The sequence below is a fragment of the Gasterosteus aculeatus genome, chromosome 5 (genome assembly GCF_964276395.1).
Source record: "Gasterosteus aculeatus chromosome 5, fGasAcu3.hap1.1, whole genome shotgun sequence".
NCBI lineage: Eukaryota > Metazoa > Chordata > Actinopteri > Perciformes > Gasterosteidae > Gasterosteus > Gasterosteus aculeatus.
The window spans coordinates 16,968,531-16,986,168 of NC_135692.1; the positions used below are offsets into that span (position 1 = coordinate 16,968,531).

Here is a 17,638-nt window from a genome sequence, read left to right on the forward strand (position 1 = left end):
GCAGAGGACCAAATGATCTTTATTGTCGACAAAGCACCAAATATGTAAAGTGAACAGACCACGTGATTTGGGGTGGAAAGGAAATCATTTGGACCCCATTGAAACATAAATGGCCCACAGCACCAACCGCATGTGCATATGTGAAATCATTTAAGTATCTTCTTGAACCTCTCTGGCATGTAAAATGATGCCTAACCCCCCCCAATGAATAGACATTGAGACTATATACTGGGGCTATATAACATGTCTATGTTGGTGTGTGCTGCTGTATCCCAGTATTTCAGAGTGGTGGTGATGGCGGGGACGGTGTGTAGATAGCTTGTGGAATGTCTCTGAACCGGAGGAAGACATGAAGTGGGGAGGGAACAGGGAGCTGCTGCACGACGTCGGTCCTCATCAGTTGATCTGGTCCCAGCACGGACCTCACCTGCATCCGACAGAGGTGGGAAAGAAGTGGAATGGAGTCTAGAGGGAGGGGAGCAGAAAGGAAAGGAGAAATTGTCATGACAGAAAGTTCACACAACACATTTGCAGTGTGTATTTTGTTACTGTACCAAGATGTGGCCGTGGTTCCCAGGTCTTCGCTGCCCGTCTTTGATCCAGAATATGTTTCAAAGGCGGGGACAGAATCGACCAATTTACAAACTCCAGCAGGTAATTCAACACCTCGCTGTCTGCCCGCTGCAGCCTGGGAGCACAGAAAGATATTGATCAAGTATGACCATGATGCTTGACAGAGAGTGGACGAGTGAGAGGACAGTCTTACATCTGGGGCTGAAGGAGCAAAGACGGCTCCAGTCCTGCATTGAGGAGCAGAGGCAGCCAGCAGGCAGCAAAGCGTACTTGGTTTAGTGCCACACAGAGCAGCTCCCTCAGTTCCTGCTGCGTTAAAAATGTTTTCCCATTACGATTTTGGACGAAACCGTCCCTGGTCAAAGTCTCCTGTCGAGGGATCCATCTGTGCTCCAGTATCAGGGTCAGCAGGTCTGTCTTATCAGTGGCTATGGCGTGAATCCAGTCCTCCTCGCCCAATCGGGCTCCTGCAGTTACCAGCAACCCCACGGATTCACTGAAAGACAAAAGTACAAAAGCATGAGTTTTATTCTGCGTGCGCTCTGTAGAATCCGCGAGGACGTCAAATCTGATTATTGACACACCTGCACGGCTCGTTGGATGTGAGCGACAGCGCCAAGGAGAGCGGTGACTTTACGCCCTGGAGGTGAGAGCACACCTGGGCGTCTGGGCTGTAACCTTCCCTCAGGAGCATCTCCACACTCCTGCTCTGACGGCTGACGACGGCCAGGTACAGAGGACTGACCATGTCCTCCGCGCGGTCACACGCCCGGTCCGTGACCGCGATCAGCCTCCTCAGCACGCTGCATCCACAAAACGACAGGCTGGTCATCTGCATGCAGCACATCCTCTGAAGGGTACAATGTGTTGATCAGGACGATCAGTACTGAGACGAGCAGCCGGTTAACCAGAGGGGTCTTCTCATTGGTTTATTTTTCAACGGTATTATTCAAGCAAACATCCTGTTCAAGCTCTAGTGAGAAGATTCTGAAAACAGGATCATTTTAGCTTTGGACTGTTGGTTAGAGAAAATCTGCACTTGATGATGTTAGTTTGGGGCATTGAAAACGTTACTATGTTCTGAATTGAATCAACTAACATTTAAAAAAACGCAGCGTCCGGGACCCCGGACCACCGGTACAAATTCTCTCATCGCTGCAAGACAAGTTGTGAGCCGGTACCCGATGTGGCCGAACTCAGCGGCAGCGTGGATGGGAAGCTGTGGCCACTCAAGGCTGCAATCTAGATTAGGATCGGCCCCGTGGTCCAACAGGAAGTCCACACAGGCCCCGTGTCCCTCCTGAGAGGCAATCAGCAGCGGCGACGCTAGATCAGCGGCCTGAGCGCTCACATTGGCGCCTGAGCCATGAGAAACAAATAAGACACTAATTATTTAGGGTTTCATTTTCATAGAGTGAAAAGAAGAAGCAGAGAGAGAAGCTGTAACATAAGAAGAGCACTCAAATCCCTAAAAAGCACAAATGAAGAAAAACATCGATGTACCAGCACCAACAAGGATTTCCAGGCATTCCTGCTGTCCGTACTGCGCAGCCACAAAGAGAGGGGAGATCTTATGGTCGTCTAGAGCCTCCAGGTCGCACACGTCGACCAGAACGCGTACGATGTCACTGTGACCCTTTGGACAAGCAGAAGGAGGAATGTGGGATACGTGTCACAGTGTGGCGTGCGTTTTAAGTGGCACAGTTACCTTATAAACAGCCTGATGAAGGCAGGTCCAGCAGGACGCGGTGTGTGTTCGGTTGGCCGCCGCACCTTTGCTGAGCAGCAGCTCCACCACCTCTCTGTGCCCACCGTCAACAGCTGAGGTCATCCGGCACAGAAGGAATCCCATCACAATCCACTTTTAAAAGAAAAGCCTATTGGTCAGCGGTGCACACGCGGTGAATGTCTTACCTGCGTACAAAGGGCAGGACAGGTCATTCGTCAGCTGGTTGACGTTGGCGTTGGCCTCCAGGAGGAGTCGGAGCGCTGCCAGGTGCCCCCGCTGAGCTGCCAGGTGAGCAGCAGACTCGCCCTCGTGAGTCAAAGAGTTGACGTCGGCAGCGCGGCCACGCGACGAGCCGGCTGCTTACAGACAGGAAACACGAGTTGTGTCCACCTGGAGAACCCCGAGGAAGTTGCACCGCAACGGATCATTGATCCGTCAATGATTGGGTCATAAATTATAAACATCTTGATAAGCAAGACGTTTGTTGTCACACCTCTCAATGTTCTTCTGCTCTGCCAGTTTGTTATTGAAATTGCTCTGGCTGTTTGTGTTGTTGTCTCCTCCCTGTACTCGATGTACTAGATGCTTGGTAATAACATCTCATCATCTTAAATGTGAAGACTTGTTGCTCTCCTTCTTCTTTAATATTGTAAACATCGTTGCGTTTTGAACCCATCGGTCCTCTCCAGCCCCAGCGTGATGAATCCACGGGGCGATTCATTCGGACCTTTCTTACCGCCTGCAGCAGCAGACAGGATCTCTTGCACGCACTCCGTGCTGCCGGCGGCCGCCGCCTCGTGCAGGGCGTTCCACCCCCGGTTGTCCCGGCGGTCCACACTGAAGCCCCTCTTCATCAGCCTCCTCAGCCGCCTCCTGCAGCCGGACCGAGCCGCCACGGCGACGCTGGAGACGCTGTCTGCGTAGAGCTCAGTGAAGTCCATGCCTGCTCCTCAGAAGGTCACGGTCATCAGTCCTCAGCATCCAGCGGTGGAAGGGATTCCTCTGCTGTACTCAAGTACATATCACAAGTAGTGCTCCGTAATACTTCTGCTACTCTACTTTTAAAAGGTGAATATTGTTCTTTTTACTACATCTAAACATTAACCGTAGACACACACTAATGCAAAAGAAATGATCACAACAATACAGAGACACTTTTTAATGCACAATACAAACTGGTCTTTTCAGAAAAGTTGACGTATATTCAACTGCTTGCTTTGGATATCGTGACATCAAGAGGAAGAACACTTACAACATACAACGTGAATCCTCGTTTGGTTCAGCATGTAAATCTGTTCACTCCCGCATATGAGACACGCTCCGTCTTTGGCGCTTGTTTATCCGAGTGACGTCAGAACGTGAGCAGCAGGCGCGACGTGAGTCGCCGTTTGATGACGTCGAACCGCAGCGCAGCGCCGCGTCGCGTCGCGTCGCCGCCGGGCAGCTCGTTGCGGCGCGCGAAGCTCCAGGACACAAACGAGCCGTTTTGTCTTCTGCGGTCCTTTAATCCGTCCGCCGCCAGCGAGGAGACACGAGGAGACCCGAGGAGACCCGAGGAGACACGAGGAGGCCCGAGGAGACAAGAGGAGACAAGAGGAGACCCGAGGAGACAAGAGGAGACAAGAGAAGACAAGAGGAGACCCGAGGAGACAAGAGGAGACAAGAGAAGACAAGAGGAGACCCGAGGAGACAAGAGGAGACAAGAGGAGACCCGAGGAGACCCGAGGAGACCCGAGAAGACAAGAGGAGACCCGCGCGTGATGACGTGAGGAGCTCGCGCTCATCCAGCGTCTCCACCTCGTCCGCTAAATAAAGGTTCTTCTTCATGTGACTGACGTGAATCGGGATGCAGAGATACAACTCGCTTCGTATAGTAATGAAGTACTTGTTCCAAGTACATTTATTCATCATGCATAATCCACTATTTCAGATGTATGTGTAATATATCGGGTTATTGATGTGACAGCGTGTTTGTATGTACAGCTGTTATCTAATGATCCAGTAGTTGATTTATTCTGCATTAATCATCCAAAAAGCAGCTCGAGCTGGCAGATACTTTACATGTCAAGTACTGGAACAAAAATACACAAGTATCACAAAAAAAGTACTACTTCAAACTTGTACTCAAGCGGAGGAGTAGATGCACATAATACACATTTATTTACACGAGTTCATCTATGGGAGAAACTAAAAACTGACCCTAACACGTTTGATTTGTCTCCTCTGATGTCTTTTAGCGTGATTCTCATTTCCCAACTCGTTCCCTCGTCTCCTCCTTGGTCTCCTAGTAGGCATCATGGTGGACATCGCAGTGAAGAGCGGCGCCGCTTGGACCTGTCCCACCCAGGGACATCGGCTGGCTCAGGTGCTGCTTCCTGTTCACGCCGGAGACCAAGAGGACGGAGGGGAGGAGCCCGGCCGGCCGGACGGAGACGACGCAGACTGGTGAGAAGCGCTGGTCAGCTCTTGACGTGCTCTTTGGGTTCTCCCACGTCGTACTAGCGGGTCTCCTCCCCTCGCAGGGGCGGCCCGGTGCTGCTGCAGCAGACGGAGGGAGGCTCTCCCTGCGTTCTGACCCTCCGCTGCCCCCCCGGCTCCCCCACCGCCATCAGCCGCCTGCTGGTCGTCAGCGAGGCCAGAACCATGGAGGCGTACGACCAGATGGGAGAATACTGCGCTACGATACGCGGGGAGAGAGACGACAGCGTCCAGACCGACAGGTACACGACACGCACGCACACGCACACGCGCACACACACGCACAAGCACACACGCGTGATGTCATGGACTCTTTCTATCCCACAGTTCAGACAGAGGGCCTTTCTACAAGAAACAGCTGATCCTGGAGCCCCCGTCCTCTGCCTGTGACGTGAAGGTGAATCCACTAGAGACCGTAGCGTCTTCCACGCTCTGCTCCTCACGTCTCCTCACGTCCCCTCACGTCTCCTCACGTCTCCTCGCGTCCCCTCGTGGACGTTACGCCTCTCCCTGTTGAGCTGAATTGAATCCTCTGCTTGTGTCCCAGCTGCTCTCCCTGGGCGGTCGAAGCAGTGTTTTGGTGTGTCGGGTCATCGTGGGCCTCCAGAGGTCGCGGCCCTGCGCGGCGCGCGGCGCCGGCATCGACATGCAGCAGGTGCAGTGTCTGGTCGAGGAGATGGGGGCGAGCCTCTCGCCGGGAGCGCAGAACCTCATGGACATGGTGCACCTCCAGCAGAAGGTGGGAGTAAAGGAGCAGTGAGCTACTCATGACCTTTAGTGACCTCCTCCGGCAGGGACAACGCTGATGGACTGAACCTCCTAACTGCTTGTACTTCTGCGTTTCTCTCCAGAACCAGAGCAGCTCCCTGGGGGGCTTCCTGCCTCTCCTGATGGGAGGTGGAGTGTTCTCCGCCCTGGCTCAAGGAGCCAACGCCTCTCCAGGAGCCGTCGGCAACCAGCCCCGGCCGGCAGACGCCAGGGTCAGTAATCAGCACAAGGATTTGTTTTTGTGAATCCTTCCCTCAGCGTGTCCACTAACAACTTCACGCCAGTGAAATGTGTCTTCAGAGGAATGTTTGTTGTTCCTCTGTCTCCAGCCTCCGCTTGGCTCCACCAGGCCTTCAGATGAAGCTCCTCTGGCTCAGATCGGAGCGACGTCAGACGCCTCCACCTCCTCCACCTCCCCAGGCCAGCTGCTTCCTGGTGGCAACACTAACAAGACAGGTAAGGAAGGTCCTTTATCTTTGATGTTGTGGAACATTTTAAATGTCTGGGGCTTTTATTGTGAAAGTTAAAACTGCAAGTAGAGGACCTGGTCCGCTGCCTTTGTCACGGTGGAAGGAGACAATGGTGGATCACACCTGATGATGATGAGGTCTTCCATCTCCAGCCTGCGCTGACACTGGAGGTCCAGCGAGCCACGCCCAGCTGGCGGAGATGATGTCCCGCCTCATGCAGGGGCGGGGCCCCGGCCCCGAGCTGCTGCCCGTGCTCCAGAGCCTCTGTGGTCAGGTGACCCAGCTGAGGATGGACGACGCCACTGCGCTGGCCGAGCGGGAGGAGACGATGAGAAGCGGCTCGTGGTGGGTGAAGGTCAACGAGCGCAGATTGACGCGACGGCTCCTGTGTCCCTTTAACATGTGAACCGTCTCTCTGCGTGGACCTGTGATCCGATGAGGAAGCGCCCCCTTGTGTAGAAGATTTAAATGATAAATAATAATAATACATGACTGTTAGTAATACTACTTTGACTAAGAGTATTTCTATATATGTTGCTTGGTTCATCTTTAAATAGGAGTTTCAATTGCAAATTTGAATGTTCTGCTCCTATTAAATCAAACCGGGCAACAAGAAGCAGTTTCGCCACCAGAAAAATGCATAAAAACGTCTGCAGTCAGTGCTGCTGCTCCGATGAAGCGTTTAAATGTTTGTTGAGGAGGAGGAGGAATCCGTGGTGTCCTCAGGCCACACAAAGGGATCAGCATTCATCAGTCCCTGACGCCTCCGCCGCGTTCCTCTGTTGTGGGAGCGCGTCTGTGGTTCTGTGGTGAGAAGCTGCCCGGCTGGTTTGTCTCGTGGTCGTTGGCGGTGCAGAGAGGCGGCTGATACGGAGACAATAGGCTTCATTTATCGGCCTCGCTGCATGTTTGAACGTCAGTGAACGGAACGTTAGAGGCACCGGAGACGCAAAGGCTCAGAATCGGGTTCACGGAGAAAGGAGAAGGTGTCGGGAGCTGCAGTTTGAAGAATGAGCTCACCGATGGAGCACAGCTGTGGGTGAGACTGTCCGCTGGGTCCGACTCACATCGAGGACAGCAGCTCAGCGGTACGTAAGTAAAGAGCCCGCGGAAGCGCTTGGTCCCCAGGGACAAACCGTCCTTCAGCAGGAACTGTTCAGCGTGTGTTCTGTGCGAATCGACAGAAGCTGCTTTTGATTTGAGCAGCTGATGTTTTGCAGAGTTTACAAAGTCGCCCGTGTGAGTTTCACAGAAACGTTTGCTGCTCCGACGCCGCTTCGCTCGCTCTGCAGGTTCAGACCCGATCACGCGTGTCACATCTGCTCCGCAGGCAGCTGGACTCGGCCATGGAGCGCCGCCTGGAGGAGATGGAGAAGAGGCTGAAGGAGCACGTGGACCGGCGCCTGGACGCTCTGGAGCAGAAGCTGGAGAAGGCTCTGCTCGCCGCCCGGGGGCCGGGAGACATGAGCGGCTCAGCAGGGGGCGCCGCATCCACGGGGCCCCCCGAGCAGAACCCCCCCACCACAGCCGCGCGCTGAGCACGTCTACACCACAGAAGAAGGAGATAACGTGAAGATGAGAGCATCTGGACGCTCACTGGGGGACAGGACATGTCCTGCATGTCTCATCCGCCTGTGGACAGGAGCAGCTTTTTAAAGCGATTCTAATCAGTCAGCGTTTTAACATGTGATTAAAAGTGCTCTCATTCCTCACTGTGATGTTTTAAATGATGTACATGTGTAACATAATTCTAAAGATACTAACAGAACACTGGTGGTTTTATGTTAATATTAAAGCAATACACATGAACATGTTCTCTTCGTGAGGTTCTTCTCAACTTCTCTTTTTAAGAAGAGGATGGAACCAATGATCCATTGAGCAAGGCACTAGCCTGTCAACCCCCCCCCCCCCCCCCCCCCAGTGTTTGGACTCCAGCGCTGACTGAGCACATGGGTCAGAACACACACAGCAGCGGCTGTTCCGCGTGTCCGGTTCCCCCTGAAGGCAGAATCCACCCGGCCGAACCCGGGAAGGTCACTGAAGGTCGTGCGTGGAGAACCACTGCATTAGACATGTGGACCAGGAGGAGGTCTGTTGGTACACATTAAATGTTGGCCTCTCAGTGTCAGACGCAGCCGCAACGATCCATCTCATTGAGTTTTCCGATGTCAGATACGGATCCCATGACGTCACACATGATCGATAGCTTCCACCACAGGGCTGCAGAGCGGACGCCTCTCTGCAGCCCTGTGGACGGACTTTGCCCGTTGAACCATCCGGTGACGTGAAGAAGCAGAAACACAAAGAGAAAAGTTGTTGTTTTCTGATGAATCTCAGAAGAACAGATGGTATCGCTCTGAATGTAAAGGAAGCATCTTCTGGCTGGAGGTCAACGGGATGTTGTGCAGCAGCAGAGAGGCTGGACAGGAGGACGGAGACGCTCCTCAGAGGGGACACGGCTGTAACAGGAGACACTTTGGCTGACAAACATGCAGACAATTGGCATGGAATTCTATTTCTAATCAGAATAAATGAGGAGTTCCCTTGAAACGGGAATGGGAACATGACACATGATCAACATGAACTCTGAAAAGTGCAGAAATAAATGAAAACACATTTCACGAGGCGCGCACACCTCCATCATCCGCCCTTCCCCCAGAAGGACGTCACACGCGCGCACCAATCCCCTCCCGCGGTGATCCGGCAGCTTCTATAAACCGGGACCGCGCTCTGCGTCTCTGGACTCGGGACATCCAGCTTGAGGTGAACTCGTAGTACCGGTTTCTCTCCGCGTCCTCCTCCGGTCCCGCCATGAGTCTCCGGTTGGTCCTCTGCGTAATGGCGCTGCTCGTCCGCCCGCCTCCGGCCGCCGGGGCTCGGAGAGCCAAACGCTTCGCCATCGGCTGCCCGGAGAAGTGCGACGTGTCCGTGTGCGCGCCGGTCCCCGCGGACTGCCCGGCCGGCGACGCGCTGGACCACTGCGACTGCTGCCCGGTGTGCGCGTCCGGCGAGGGCGAGCAGTGCGGCGGCACCGCGCGCCGCGAGTGCGCCGAGGGGATGGAGTGCGCGGTGACCGACGGCGTGGAGGCGTCCGCCACCGTGAGGCGCAGGGGGGCGGCCGGCGTGTGCTCGTGCACCAGCTCCGACCCGGCGTGCGGCAGCGACGGGGTCTCGTACCGGAACATCTGCGAGCTGAAGCGCGTCAGCAACCGGGCGATGAAGCTGCGGCAGCCGCCGGTGATCTTCATCCAGAGGGGAACCTGCGGCCAAGGTGAGAGCTGCGCGCGTCCTGTACTTGACCTCAGCAGCAGGTCGACACTGAAGTGAACCTTCTCCTCCACGTGGACCAGAGGAGTCGAACCTCCGCAGATCTCACACATCATCCAGCTGCTTTTCTTTCATCCCGTCACAGAACGAGCAGCAGGTCTTTGATTTCACGCATTTCCCGTCTTCGTGGATTGGAACGTTACAGAATAATTATAACTCTGATCGATACTGCAATCTGTATGAGGCATTAGAGGGAATGATCACTTTAACCGTGTTATTCTCATTTCCTTATGGTGAGACTTGTTTTGGACCTAACAGAGCTGAAGATACTCCCCCCCTCCTTTCTCTCCTCCTCTTTCCTCCACTTACTTCCTTTTCTTCCTCCCATATCTGCAGGAAGAAGAGTTTCTCCTCTCTCCTCTGTTCCCTTTCTCTTTCTGCCCTTTCGTCTCATCTTCTTTCCTTACATGTGTTCTTCCCCCTGACTTTGTCTCCTTTCCTTCCCTCCTCTCCCTGCGTCCTATCTCTCATATGACTAAAAGAGATGGGGGGGGGGGGGGGTCATGTAACTTCTGCAGCCGACAGAACTGAGTCGATCCGAGTAATTGAAGCCAGATTTGAAGGGATTCTTTAACTCGCCTGGTTTTATTCCTGCAGCTCTTTGTATGATTGATGGGCTCTTGGATACAGAATCAACAAAACACGCACGGTGACTCAGCGCTTTCAGGAACTGGAGGAATGTTTCCCAGTCCGGACTCGTCGTGCTCCTGATGAGGTCTCACATCCAGTTCTAAACATGCCCGGTTTGCTTATGACCCGCTTCCAGGAGACAAAGTCTTCTGTGCAAAGAAGAAGCAAAGAAGACAAACGATGCTTTCCGTCTGCGTCATGTTAAAGAATCTGCTCTGCTTCACCCGTTCTGTACATAATGCATGAAAAGGGCCATCGAGCATCGACGGTGCGTTCAAGGACGATCAAATGATCCTCTGCAGCTTTATTCACTGAGTCAGTGCAGCATCGACTCTTCCCTCCTCAGTGTCACTGACACCTGCAGCGTGATTCTCCCCTTTCAGCCATTCTGACCCTCGGGACACACGCACACGCACGCGCACACACGCACACACACACACACGCACACACACACGCACTACAAACAGGCAGGCAGAAGGTCAGCAGCACGCTGAGAGGTGTGGACAGGAGTCATGTCAGTTTGAGGATCACTATGCATATTTATACTGTTATGTTAAGTTAAGTTATGCTGACATCAAATACTTCCCCAAAGCTTAAACTGCATTAAGTTGCATCATGATAAAATGTACTAAAGTAAAGGAGGAAAGGTAGCGGCCGACTTTGTGTTTCTTGTGGCGGATCACCGGCTGACGGTTCATCGTTCAAGTCCTTTTTACAGACGGGTTTTTAGCTGCATCAGTTCCCACGGAGACAACAATACGAGAATAACAGTCTGGCTTAATTCAAAAGCTTTAGTTTTCCTGCCGAAGGCAAGAAATGCCTGAAAATAAACCCCAGATGCCTCGTTGAAATGTTCCTATTGCCTCTAGATTAAAAAAGCTAACGTTGAACATGATGCTCCCAGTTAACATGAGTTCATAGTTCACAAAGTCCAAGCCATAGAACACAAAGAATTGTGGGTAATATGAGATGGAATGCAGGTCCCACAGAGGAAGAAGTGAAGAGAAACAAGTGCAAACACAATGCAGCCCGACGGTGCTCAGCACTGATTGGTCCACAGACGCAGTGGGAGGGGCTGAGATGTTGCACAACCAAATAAGTAAGTAAGTTAAGTAAGAGGACAGCGAGGTGATTTTGAGGCTCTGAGTCATTTCCTGTGTTTTATAAGCAACCTCTCTGCAGCTGTTCACATGCTGCACTCCACATCTGGATCTGCTCTGATACGATGATGTCACAGCGTGAACAGATGAGCATGCAGAACCATGGAGCCACGCTTTGACACATTGGACATTTAGACATTCATTGCACATCTCAGGTGCGGAGGTCAAAGGCCAAAGGACACGTGATGGACCCTTTAACCGCGCTGCTGGTCAGCCGGGATGGGAAAGCTTATTCTGTGCGTGTGGGGGGGACGCCGCTCATCGACAGTATGTCCCTCTCCGTCAGGTCAGCAGAACCCTGACAGTCTTCGTCTCAAGTACAACTTCATCGCCGACGTGGTGCAGAAGATCGCACCTGCCGTCGTTCACATCGAACTTTACCGCAAGTAAGAAAAACATGGATGGTCCTTCTCGGTGTGATGCACGAGGAACGCGGGGTTCCTCGTGCATCACACCTGTGTACTGAGCAAAGGTTTTTTGGCCCTTCAGGATGATGTTCTCAAAGAGGGAGGTGGCGGTGGCCAGCGGCTCCGGGTTCGTGGTGTCCGAGGACGGGCTCATCGTGACCAACGCCCACGTGGTGGCCAACAAGCACCGAGTCAAGGTACAGGCCCTCCGGCTGCCCTCCACGTCACTGCTGCACCCACCCAGTCGGGTAACTACGTCCCGCTTTCCTCCAGGTGGAGCTGAAGAGCGGAGCCACGTTCGACGCCAGGATCAAAGACGTGGACGAGAAGGCCGACATCGCCGTGATCGAGATCGACGCGCCGGTGAGACGGAGGAATGATTCCTCTCTTTGACGCGCGACTCGCTCACCAGAACCAACGGCTCGATACGTCATTTATCCGCGTTCACTAGCGCTGTGAACGTGTGATGATGACGCCGCACGAGCCACAAGATGCATTTCTGTTGACCATTAAAATCTCATTTCCATCCCCATCAATGGCAAAATAATGAGATAATGAGAGTGAAGCACAGAAAACACACAGAACTGTTTCTTTGGCTCCTCCAGTTCAGACCTGCTAATGGCATCGAAACACAGACTTCCTTCCTGCCATCAGTGTGTGTGTGTGTGTGTGTGTGTGTGTGTGTGTGTGTGTGTGTGTGTGTGTGTGTGGGTGGGTGTGGTGAAGATGCTTCCACTTAGACAAACACACAAAGGAACGTAAACATCAGGACAAGCACGACTGTGGTGTTTTGAAACAGATGTTTCTTGTAACCGGCCTCTTTAAATCTTTAGACCTTTCAACAGAAAGCTGGTTCCTTTTTGTGATAAAACCTGAAAATACATTTTCTGATTCTGACACTCTGCACGTGTCGGCTTCGTAGGACACAAGCCACTGTTTGGTGATAACTGTACAACTAAATGATACATGGCATCAGATTCCATTAATCTGTCATTTCTGGGATATTTTTTCAGAAGCAAACTGCTGCTGTCAGCAAAAAAAGAAAAAGACCATCCTGCACACAGACAAGCTGAATTCCATGACGACACACACACACACACACACACACACACACACACACACACACACACACACACACACACACACACACACACACACACACACACACACAGGATGTGAGTTCATGTGTGCCGGTCAGACGGAGATGATCGTGCTTTTCCTCGGCGTGTTTGGGTGGAGAGCAGTTTGGGTGTAGCTGGAGCCTCGGGAGATGAAATGAACAACCTGCTCAGCACTGGAGACGGTTGTTGTTGTTGTAGTTGTCTTGAGACGACTGTTCTTCTGCACAAATGACGCACAGACACGTAATAATTCTAATGCTTTTCTCAGCTCTCTTGTAAATAATGTGGTTGAAAGGACACGTATGAGATTCAGTGAGACACAAATCACAGCAGAGAGTCAATGCCGACTGGGATCTTCTATTCAGGATTGACACTAATAACGTCCCTGTGTGCGTTACTGTTGTGCGGGAGGCTGTTGATCAGCTTTCAGTTGTGGTCGCCCCAGTAAAGCACCTGCAGAGGAAGCAGTCCGGCGTGTAGCTGCATGTTAGCTGCTATCAGAGCCTCAGAGGCTGTTTTCACCTAGTGAGTCAAACCAAGGAGGTAAAAACATATATTCAGTTGGAAAAAGGTTTTGAAAAAAGAAGACAAAAACTGTTGAAAGCAAAATAAAGTCAAGTCGTGTTAGGTCAAACTTTTTTGAAAAAAAGGTCCAAATACTTGCTGTATAAAAAAAGGCATGGATACAACGATTTAAAAATATTGTTTGGGTTCAAAGAATGTTATGAAAGAAAACTGGTTATGATTTTTTTTTAGAAATCAAAAATGTAAGGTCAAAAAATGTCATGGGGAAAAAAGTCAAACTATTGAATCAAAAAATGTTTTGGAAAAAAGTAAAAAAATATAGGGGCAAAAAATGTCGTGGGAAGAAAGTCAAAATACGATTTTTTTTAAAAAGAAAAATTTGGAAAAAAAAGTTAAAAGTATTAGACCAAAAACGTTTTGAAAGAAAATCCAAAAGTAGTAGGTCGAAAAATGTAGTGGAAAAAAAGGTCAAAATATCAACAAAAAAAAGTCAAAATCAAAAAATGTTTGTAAAAAAAAGTCTAAATAATAAATCAAAAAAGTCAAAAAATATTAGCGCAAAGTATGATTAAAAAAATCAAAAAATGTAAGGTCAAAAATATTTTGAAATAAAAGTACAAAAATATTAAATAAAAAAAAATCATATCAAAAGTCAAAAGACAAAAGATATTAAGAAAATAAAAAAATAGTAGGTCAAAAAATGTCATGGAAAAAAAACAAAAAAAAGATTGGATCAAATATGTTGAAATATATGAAGAAAAAAATATATCTGTTAGGTCGAAAACTATGATGAAAAAGAACTGTTTTGTCAAAGAATATCATGAAAAAAAGATAATGGGTCAAAAATAATTTGGAATGAAAACAAAAAAATGAATTACGTTCTTAAATTAAGCCAAAGTACCTGGCTGATTAGATGACACATGTGTGTTTGTGTGTTGGAGGTTTACTGACCCTTTAACGTATTTACTTGTAGCATAGACGTTATGCTCGATAGAGGAACATATGGAAGAGAACATGGAGAAGAAGAGAATGGGAGATGAGAGAAGGAGAAGAATGTTGCTTAACGTCTGTCTCTGTCTCCCTCCACCCTGGGTGGGTGTGTCGGGTGGAGCAGATGAAGCTGCCCGTGCTGCTGCTCGGCCGCTCGGCGGACCTTCGTCCTGGCGAGTTTGTGGTCGCCATCGGCAGCCCATTCTCCCTTCAGAACACCGTCACCACCGGCATCGTCAGCACCACCCAGAGGGGGGGCAAGGAGCTGGGCCTCCGTAACTCCGACATAGACTACATCCAGACCGACGCCATCATCAACGTGAGTGACACACATCAAACCAGAGACACATAGAGACGTCGGTGTCTTATAGATTAATACATTACAGTTAATCCTCTTTAGAGTTTGTATATTTATTATTTCTATTTGTCGTCCGGCAGTACGGCAACTCAGGAGGCCCACTGGTGAACCTGGTGAGTGGAGTAAACCCGGCTGGAGTAATAAGATGGACTCACTAGCTACTAACTAGCTGTTGTGCTTTGCCAACGCGCCTCGAGTGTCGTTGTGACCTTTGCTGAAGGACGACGGCGATCTGATCTGTGTCCTCAGGACGGAGAGGTCATCGGCATCAACACGCTGAAGGTCGCAGCGGGAATCTCCTTCGCCATCCCCTCGGACAAGATCAGACAGTTCCTGGTGGAGTCGCATGCCAGACAGGCCAAAGGTCGGCCACGGCTCCTTATGACACACAGGGAATGTTATATTATAGTAAGATTTGGTTCAGTAGGACTTTCATTTGGGCGTCGTGTACTTCCATGTGGGAGGAATAAAAACTCTACAGATCTACATCCACAGTGAGAATAGAGTTGGATCATCTATAGATGTTCTATAAGGTTTTAGAATATTTCCACATAAAAAGAAGAAGAAAATAAATCCTGTTTCCTTAATAAACTCAACAACATCGAACCCATTTCTTCATGTTGTTGCAGGTAAAACCTACCAGAAGAATAAATACGTCGGCGTCAGGATGATGAGTCTCACTCCAGCGTAAGTTGACGACATCGTGCAGAATTTGTTTTAAAAGCAACGGTTGCTCTTTTCATCGAGGTGATGAAAAACACATCATAACCAGACATTATGTCTGTGTGGCGCTCGCAGCGGACAGACTGAGCAACATGTTCCGCCGTCATGAAGTTCATTGTAATTGGAAGGTGAAAGAAACCGAATGACTGGAAATGAATCCCTTCTCCTCCCGTCAGGCTGACCAAGGAGCTGAAGGAGAAGCAGTCGGACTTCCCAGACATCACCTCCGGGGCGTACGTCATCGAGGTCATCGGACGCACTCCAGCCGAGGCGTGAGTGTCTCTCTCCCCACTTTATCTGTTCGCTGCCCAAAGTGTCAGAGGCCTCAGTGTGATTCGTCCGGCTTCCACCGGCGGAGGTGAGCTCGGCGTCTTTGACAGCGAAATCACAGCGGGCCCATTTTTCACGTCTCGGAGAGATCGGACTCGGTAACGCAGCTCGTCCCAGGTGGAGATGTGAGGCGTATCGGTGTGAATGGTCCCACCTGAGAAGGCAGCAGGGCCCAGCGTGCCCCCCTTTGCCAGGGCCAACAAAACGCTTCAGTCATTGTCCAGAGCAGCGGTTCCCAAACTCAAGGACGCCGCGGCCCACTTTGAAATCTGAAAATCTTTGGCGGCCCCCCCAAACCTTTAATCACAACTCTGATCAAAACATAAACTAGGGATGAATAAATGACCTTAAGAATTTAACCAAACTCAAACATCCGCGAGCAAAAGTCCGTCTCCGCGAGGTATTTGCTCGCTTGCGAGACGTGAACTTCGTGAATCTCTGCTCGCGCTGGAAGGAGTTTTCTACGCGCTCGCTGTTGTTCTTTTTGACAGGGAGGTGGAGACGGTGCGTTCAGGGTCCGATCGATGCCGCGAGGTGCGTCCGCTCCCGCCGCCCCCCTCGCCATCCAGGCCTAAAATCTCCGGCTGCTTTTAGAATAACTTATGTTCCCCGTTAAGATGGTTCAGCTACTGTAGAGAAAAGGGCGCCGTCTCTCGCTCTTTAGTCTCATGAAGTGCTCGGCGAGAACGACAGAGTGAACAACCAGTATGGATCAACCGATCAACTTGATCCATGTATATAAGGCGCTCCGGATTATAAGACTCACTGTCGTTTTGTGAGGAAGTTAAAGCCTTTTAAGTGCGCCTTGGAGTGCGGACAATGCGGTATATTGACTTTAATACCACAAGAGGGCGCCGCGTTTGTTGGACAACGACAGGCGGACAAGAGCAGCTGTTTGGAGCGAGAGCCTTATTGTTTTATTAATCTGTCCGTTTAAATAGTTTGTGCTTCATCAATTAATGTTTCACATAACTAATGTGCCGCGTCATAAATATTTTATATTAATTTCAAACTTTTAAAAATTGAAAATTAAAAAACTTTATTTATTTATCGTAAATGACCTCTCGCGGCCCACCTGCAGTACCTTCGCGGCCCACCAGGGGCCACTGCAACGGATACTTCAGAAGGAAACACCTCGTGTTGGCGTCCTCTTCCTCTTTGTGTGTCCACAGGCCTGCTGTGTTTAGCTCTGTTAGCCCAGTTAGCTGCTAGCTCCGATAGCCTAACACATTGTAGAGATCCCATTGGCTGCTAACGGCTAAGTAGCTCTCCTGCTACGACATGAGAAGATCGCCCTGTTTTGGCTCAGTTTTCAGTACCAGTTGTCTCACTCAGAGAAATGACGCCGTAGAGACGCACACGCACGACCGAATCATCTGCACGTAGAAATGACACCGATATGTGGATGACACCACATATTTTGATACGGCAACGTGCCGACGGAGATTAAACGCCCTCGTTTCTTGGTCACAGAGCCGGCCTGCAGGAAAAGGACGTCATCATCAGCATCAACGGCGAGCCCATCGCCTCGGCCAGCGACGTGAGCGCGGCCATAAGGCGGGACGACACCCTGCGGACGGTGGTGAGGCGAGGCAACGAGGACGTGCTCCTCTCCATCGTCCCCGAGGAAATCGAACCTTGACCCCCTCAAGCCATCAACAACTCGACCGGTTGACCAATCCCGAGCTGGCTCTCTGTGATTTCCAACCAATCACCATGAACATCACCGTGGGCCTCCGGGGGCCACACCTGCTGCTTTATGAACTTGTAATTGTGAGCACTGCTCTTCAAAGGTCAGACTTCATGACCGTGGGACCCGAGGCAGCAACCCTGTACTCCTTCTTCTCATATTGGTTCTTCTTCTAATCCCAATCTACTTTCTGTCGTCACAGACCTTTAGTTTTCTACTAACTCTGTCGCTGCAACGATCCGACTGCAGGTCACCGTAGGTCTGTGTGGTTGTGTATGTTCTTCTTCATGGAATATTAACAGTATTTTTTTAGTATGTTTTCTTGTGTTGTTGATGACAATAAAAAATGATTTTCAAAA

The 17,638-nt window shown here is 50.6% G+C and overlaps 3 protein-coding genes across 18 annotated transcripts; 2 read left to right on the plus strand and 1 right to left on the minus strand.

Moving 5' to 3' along the window:
* Position 1: 1 nt before the first annotated feature.
* asb3 (ankyrin repeat and SOCS box containing 3) lies at positions 2–3,693 on the minus strand. 10 transcript variants are annotated; one of them, XM_078102658.1, is made up of 10 exons: positions 3,555–3,693; positions 3,039–3,307; positions 2,488–2,658; positions 2,282–2,394; positions 2,083–2,209; positions 1,755–1,932; positions 1,158–1,376; positions 767–1,069; positions 555–688; positions 2–465 (listed from the first exon to the last, which is right to left on the minus strand). In XM_078102658.1, the coding sequence occupies exons 2-10, from the start codon at positions 3,241–3,243 to the stop codon at positions 281–283; spliced, it is 1,635 nt and encodes a 544-aa protein (XP_077958784.1). In that variant the 5' UTR covers positions 3,244–3,307; positions 3,555–3,693; the 3' UTR covers positions 2–280. The 10 variants fall into 10 exon arrangements, with proteins under 10 accessions (XP_077958784.1, XP_077958782.1, XP_040033185.2 ...); XM_078102656.1 differs by having other exon boundaries at positions 2,077–2,209; XM_040177251.2 differs by having other exon boundaries at positions 1,158–1,423; positions 1,673–1,932; positions 2,077–2,209.
* Positions 3,686–7,827, plus strand: c5h10orf88 (chromosome 5 C10orf88 homolog). Of its 7 annotated transcripts, none has more exons than XM_040177274.2 (9): positions 3,686–4,117; positions 4,540–4,747; positions 4,825–5,022; positions 5,108–5,177; positions 5,328–5,519; positions 5,632–5,760; positions 5,878–6,004; positions 6,171–6,363; positions 7,349–7,827. In XM_040177274.2, the coding sequence occupies exons 2-9, from the start codon at positions 4,599–4,601 to the stop codon at positions 7,554–7,556; spliced, it is 1,266 nt and encodes a 421-aa protein (XP_040033208.2). In that variant the 5' UTR covers positions 3,686–4,117; positions 4,540–4,598; the 3' UTR covers positions 7,557–7,827. The 7 variants fall into 7 exon arrangements, with proteins under 7 accessions (XP_040033208.2, XP_040033209.2, XP_040033215.2 ...); XM_040177275.2 differs by having other exon boundaries at positions 3,693–4,117; positions 4,591–4,747; XM_040177281.2 differs by having other exon boundaries at positions 3,693–4,067; positions 4,591–4,747.
* Positions 7,828–8,242: 415 nt separating this feature from the next.
* Positions 8,243–17,638, plus strand: htra1b (HtrA serine peptidase 1b). Its single transcript, XM_040177270.2, has 10 exons — positions 8,243–9,289; positions 11,422–11,521; positions 11,625–11,739; positions 11,816–11,905; positions 14,303–14,497; positions 14,617–14,649; positions 14,786–14,900; positions 15,166–15,223; positions 15,436–15,531; positions 17,063–17,638. The coding sequence occupies exons 1-10, from the start codon at positions 8,830–8,832 to the stop codon at positions 17,229–17,231; spliced, it is 1,431 nt and encodes a 476-aa protein (XP_040033204.2). The 5' UTR covers positions 8,243–8,829; the 3' UTR covers positions 17,232–17,638.

Bases quoted from the DNA above. Each gene is read 5' to 3' on its own strand.
- htra1b (XM_040177270.2), top strand. From the start codon at position 8,830: ATGAGTCTCCGGTTGGTCCTCTGCGTAATGGCGCTGCTCGTCCGCCCG. The intron at 11,906-14,302 runs GTGAGACGGAGG...CGGGTGGAGCAG, and splicing joins TGATCGAGATCGACGCGCCG to ATGAAGCTGCCCGTGCTGCT. The intron at 15,532-17,062 runs GTGAGTGTCTCT...TCTTGGTCACAG, and splicing joins GGACGCACTCCAGCCGAGGC to AGCCGGCCTGCAGGAAAAGG.
- c5h10orf88 (XM_040177274.2), top strand. From the start codon at position 4,599: ATGGTGGACATCGCAGTGAAGAGCGGCGCCGCTTGGACCTGTCCCACC. The intron at 5,178-5,327 runs GTGAATCCACTA...CTTGTGTCCCAG, and splicing joins CCTCTGCCTGTGACGTGAAG to CTGCTCTCCCTGGGCGGTCG. The intron at 6,364-7,348 runs GTGGGTGAAGGT...TCTGCTCCGCAG, and splicing joins ACGATGAGAAGCGGCTCGTG to GCAGCTGGACTCGGCCATGG.
- asb3 (XM_040177248.2), bottom strand. From the start codon at position 3,243: ATGGACTTCACTGAGCTCTACGCAGACAGCGTCTCCAGCGTCGCCGTG. The intron at 2,210-2,281 runs GTAACTGTGCCA...GCTTGTCCAAAG, and splicing joins TTCATCAGGCTGTTTATAAG to GGTCACAGTGACATCGTACG. The intron at 689-766 runs GTAAGACTGTCC...CTGTGCTCCCAG, and splicing joins TTGCTCCTTCAGCCCCAGAT to GCTGCAGCGGGCAGACAGCG.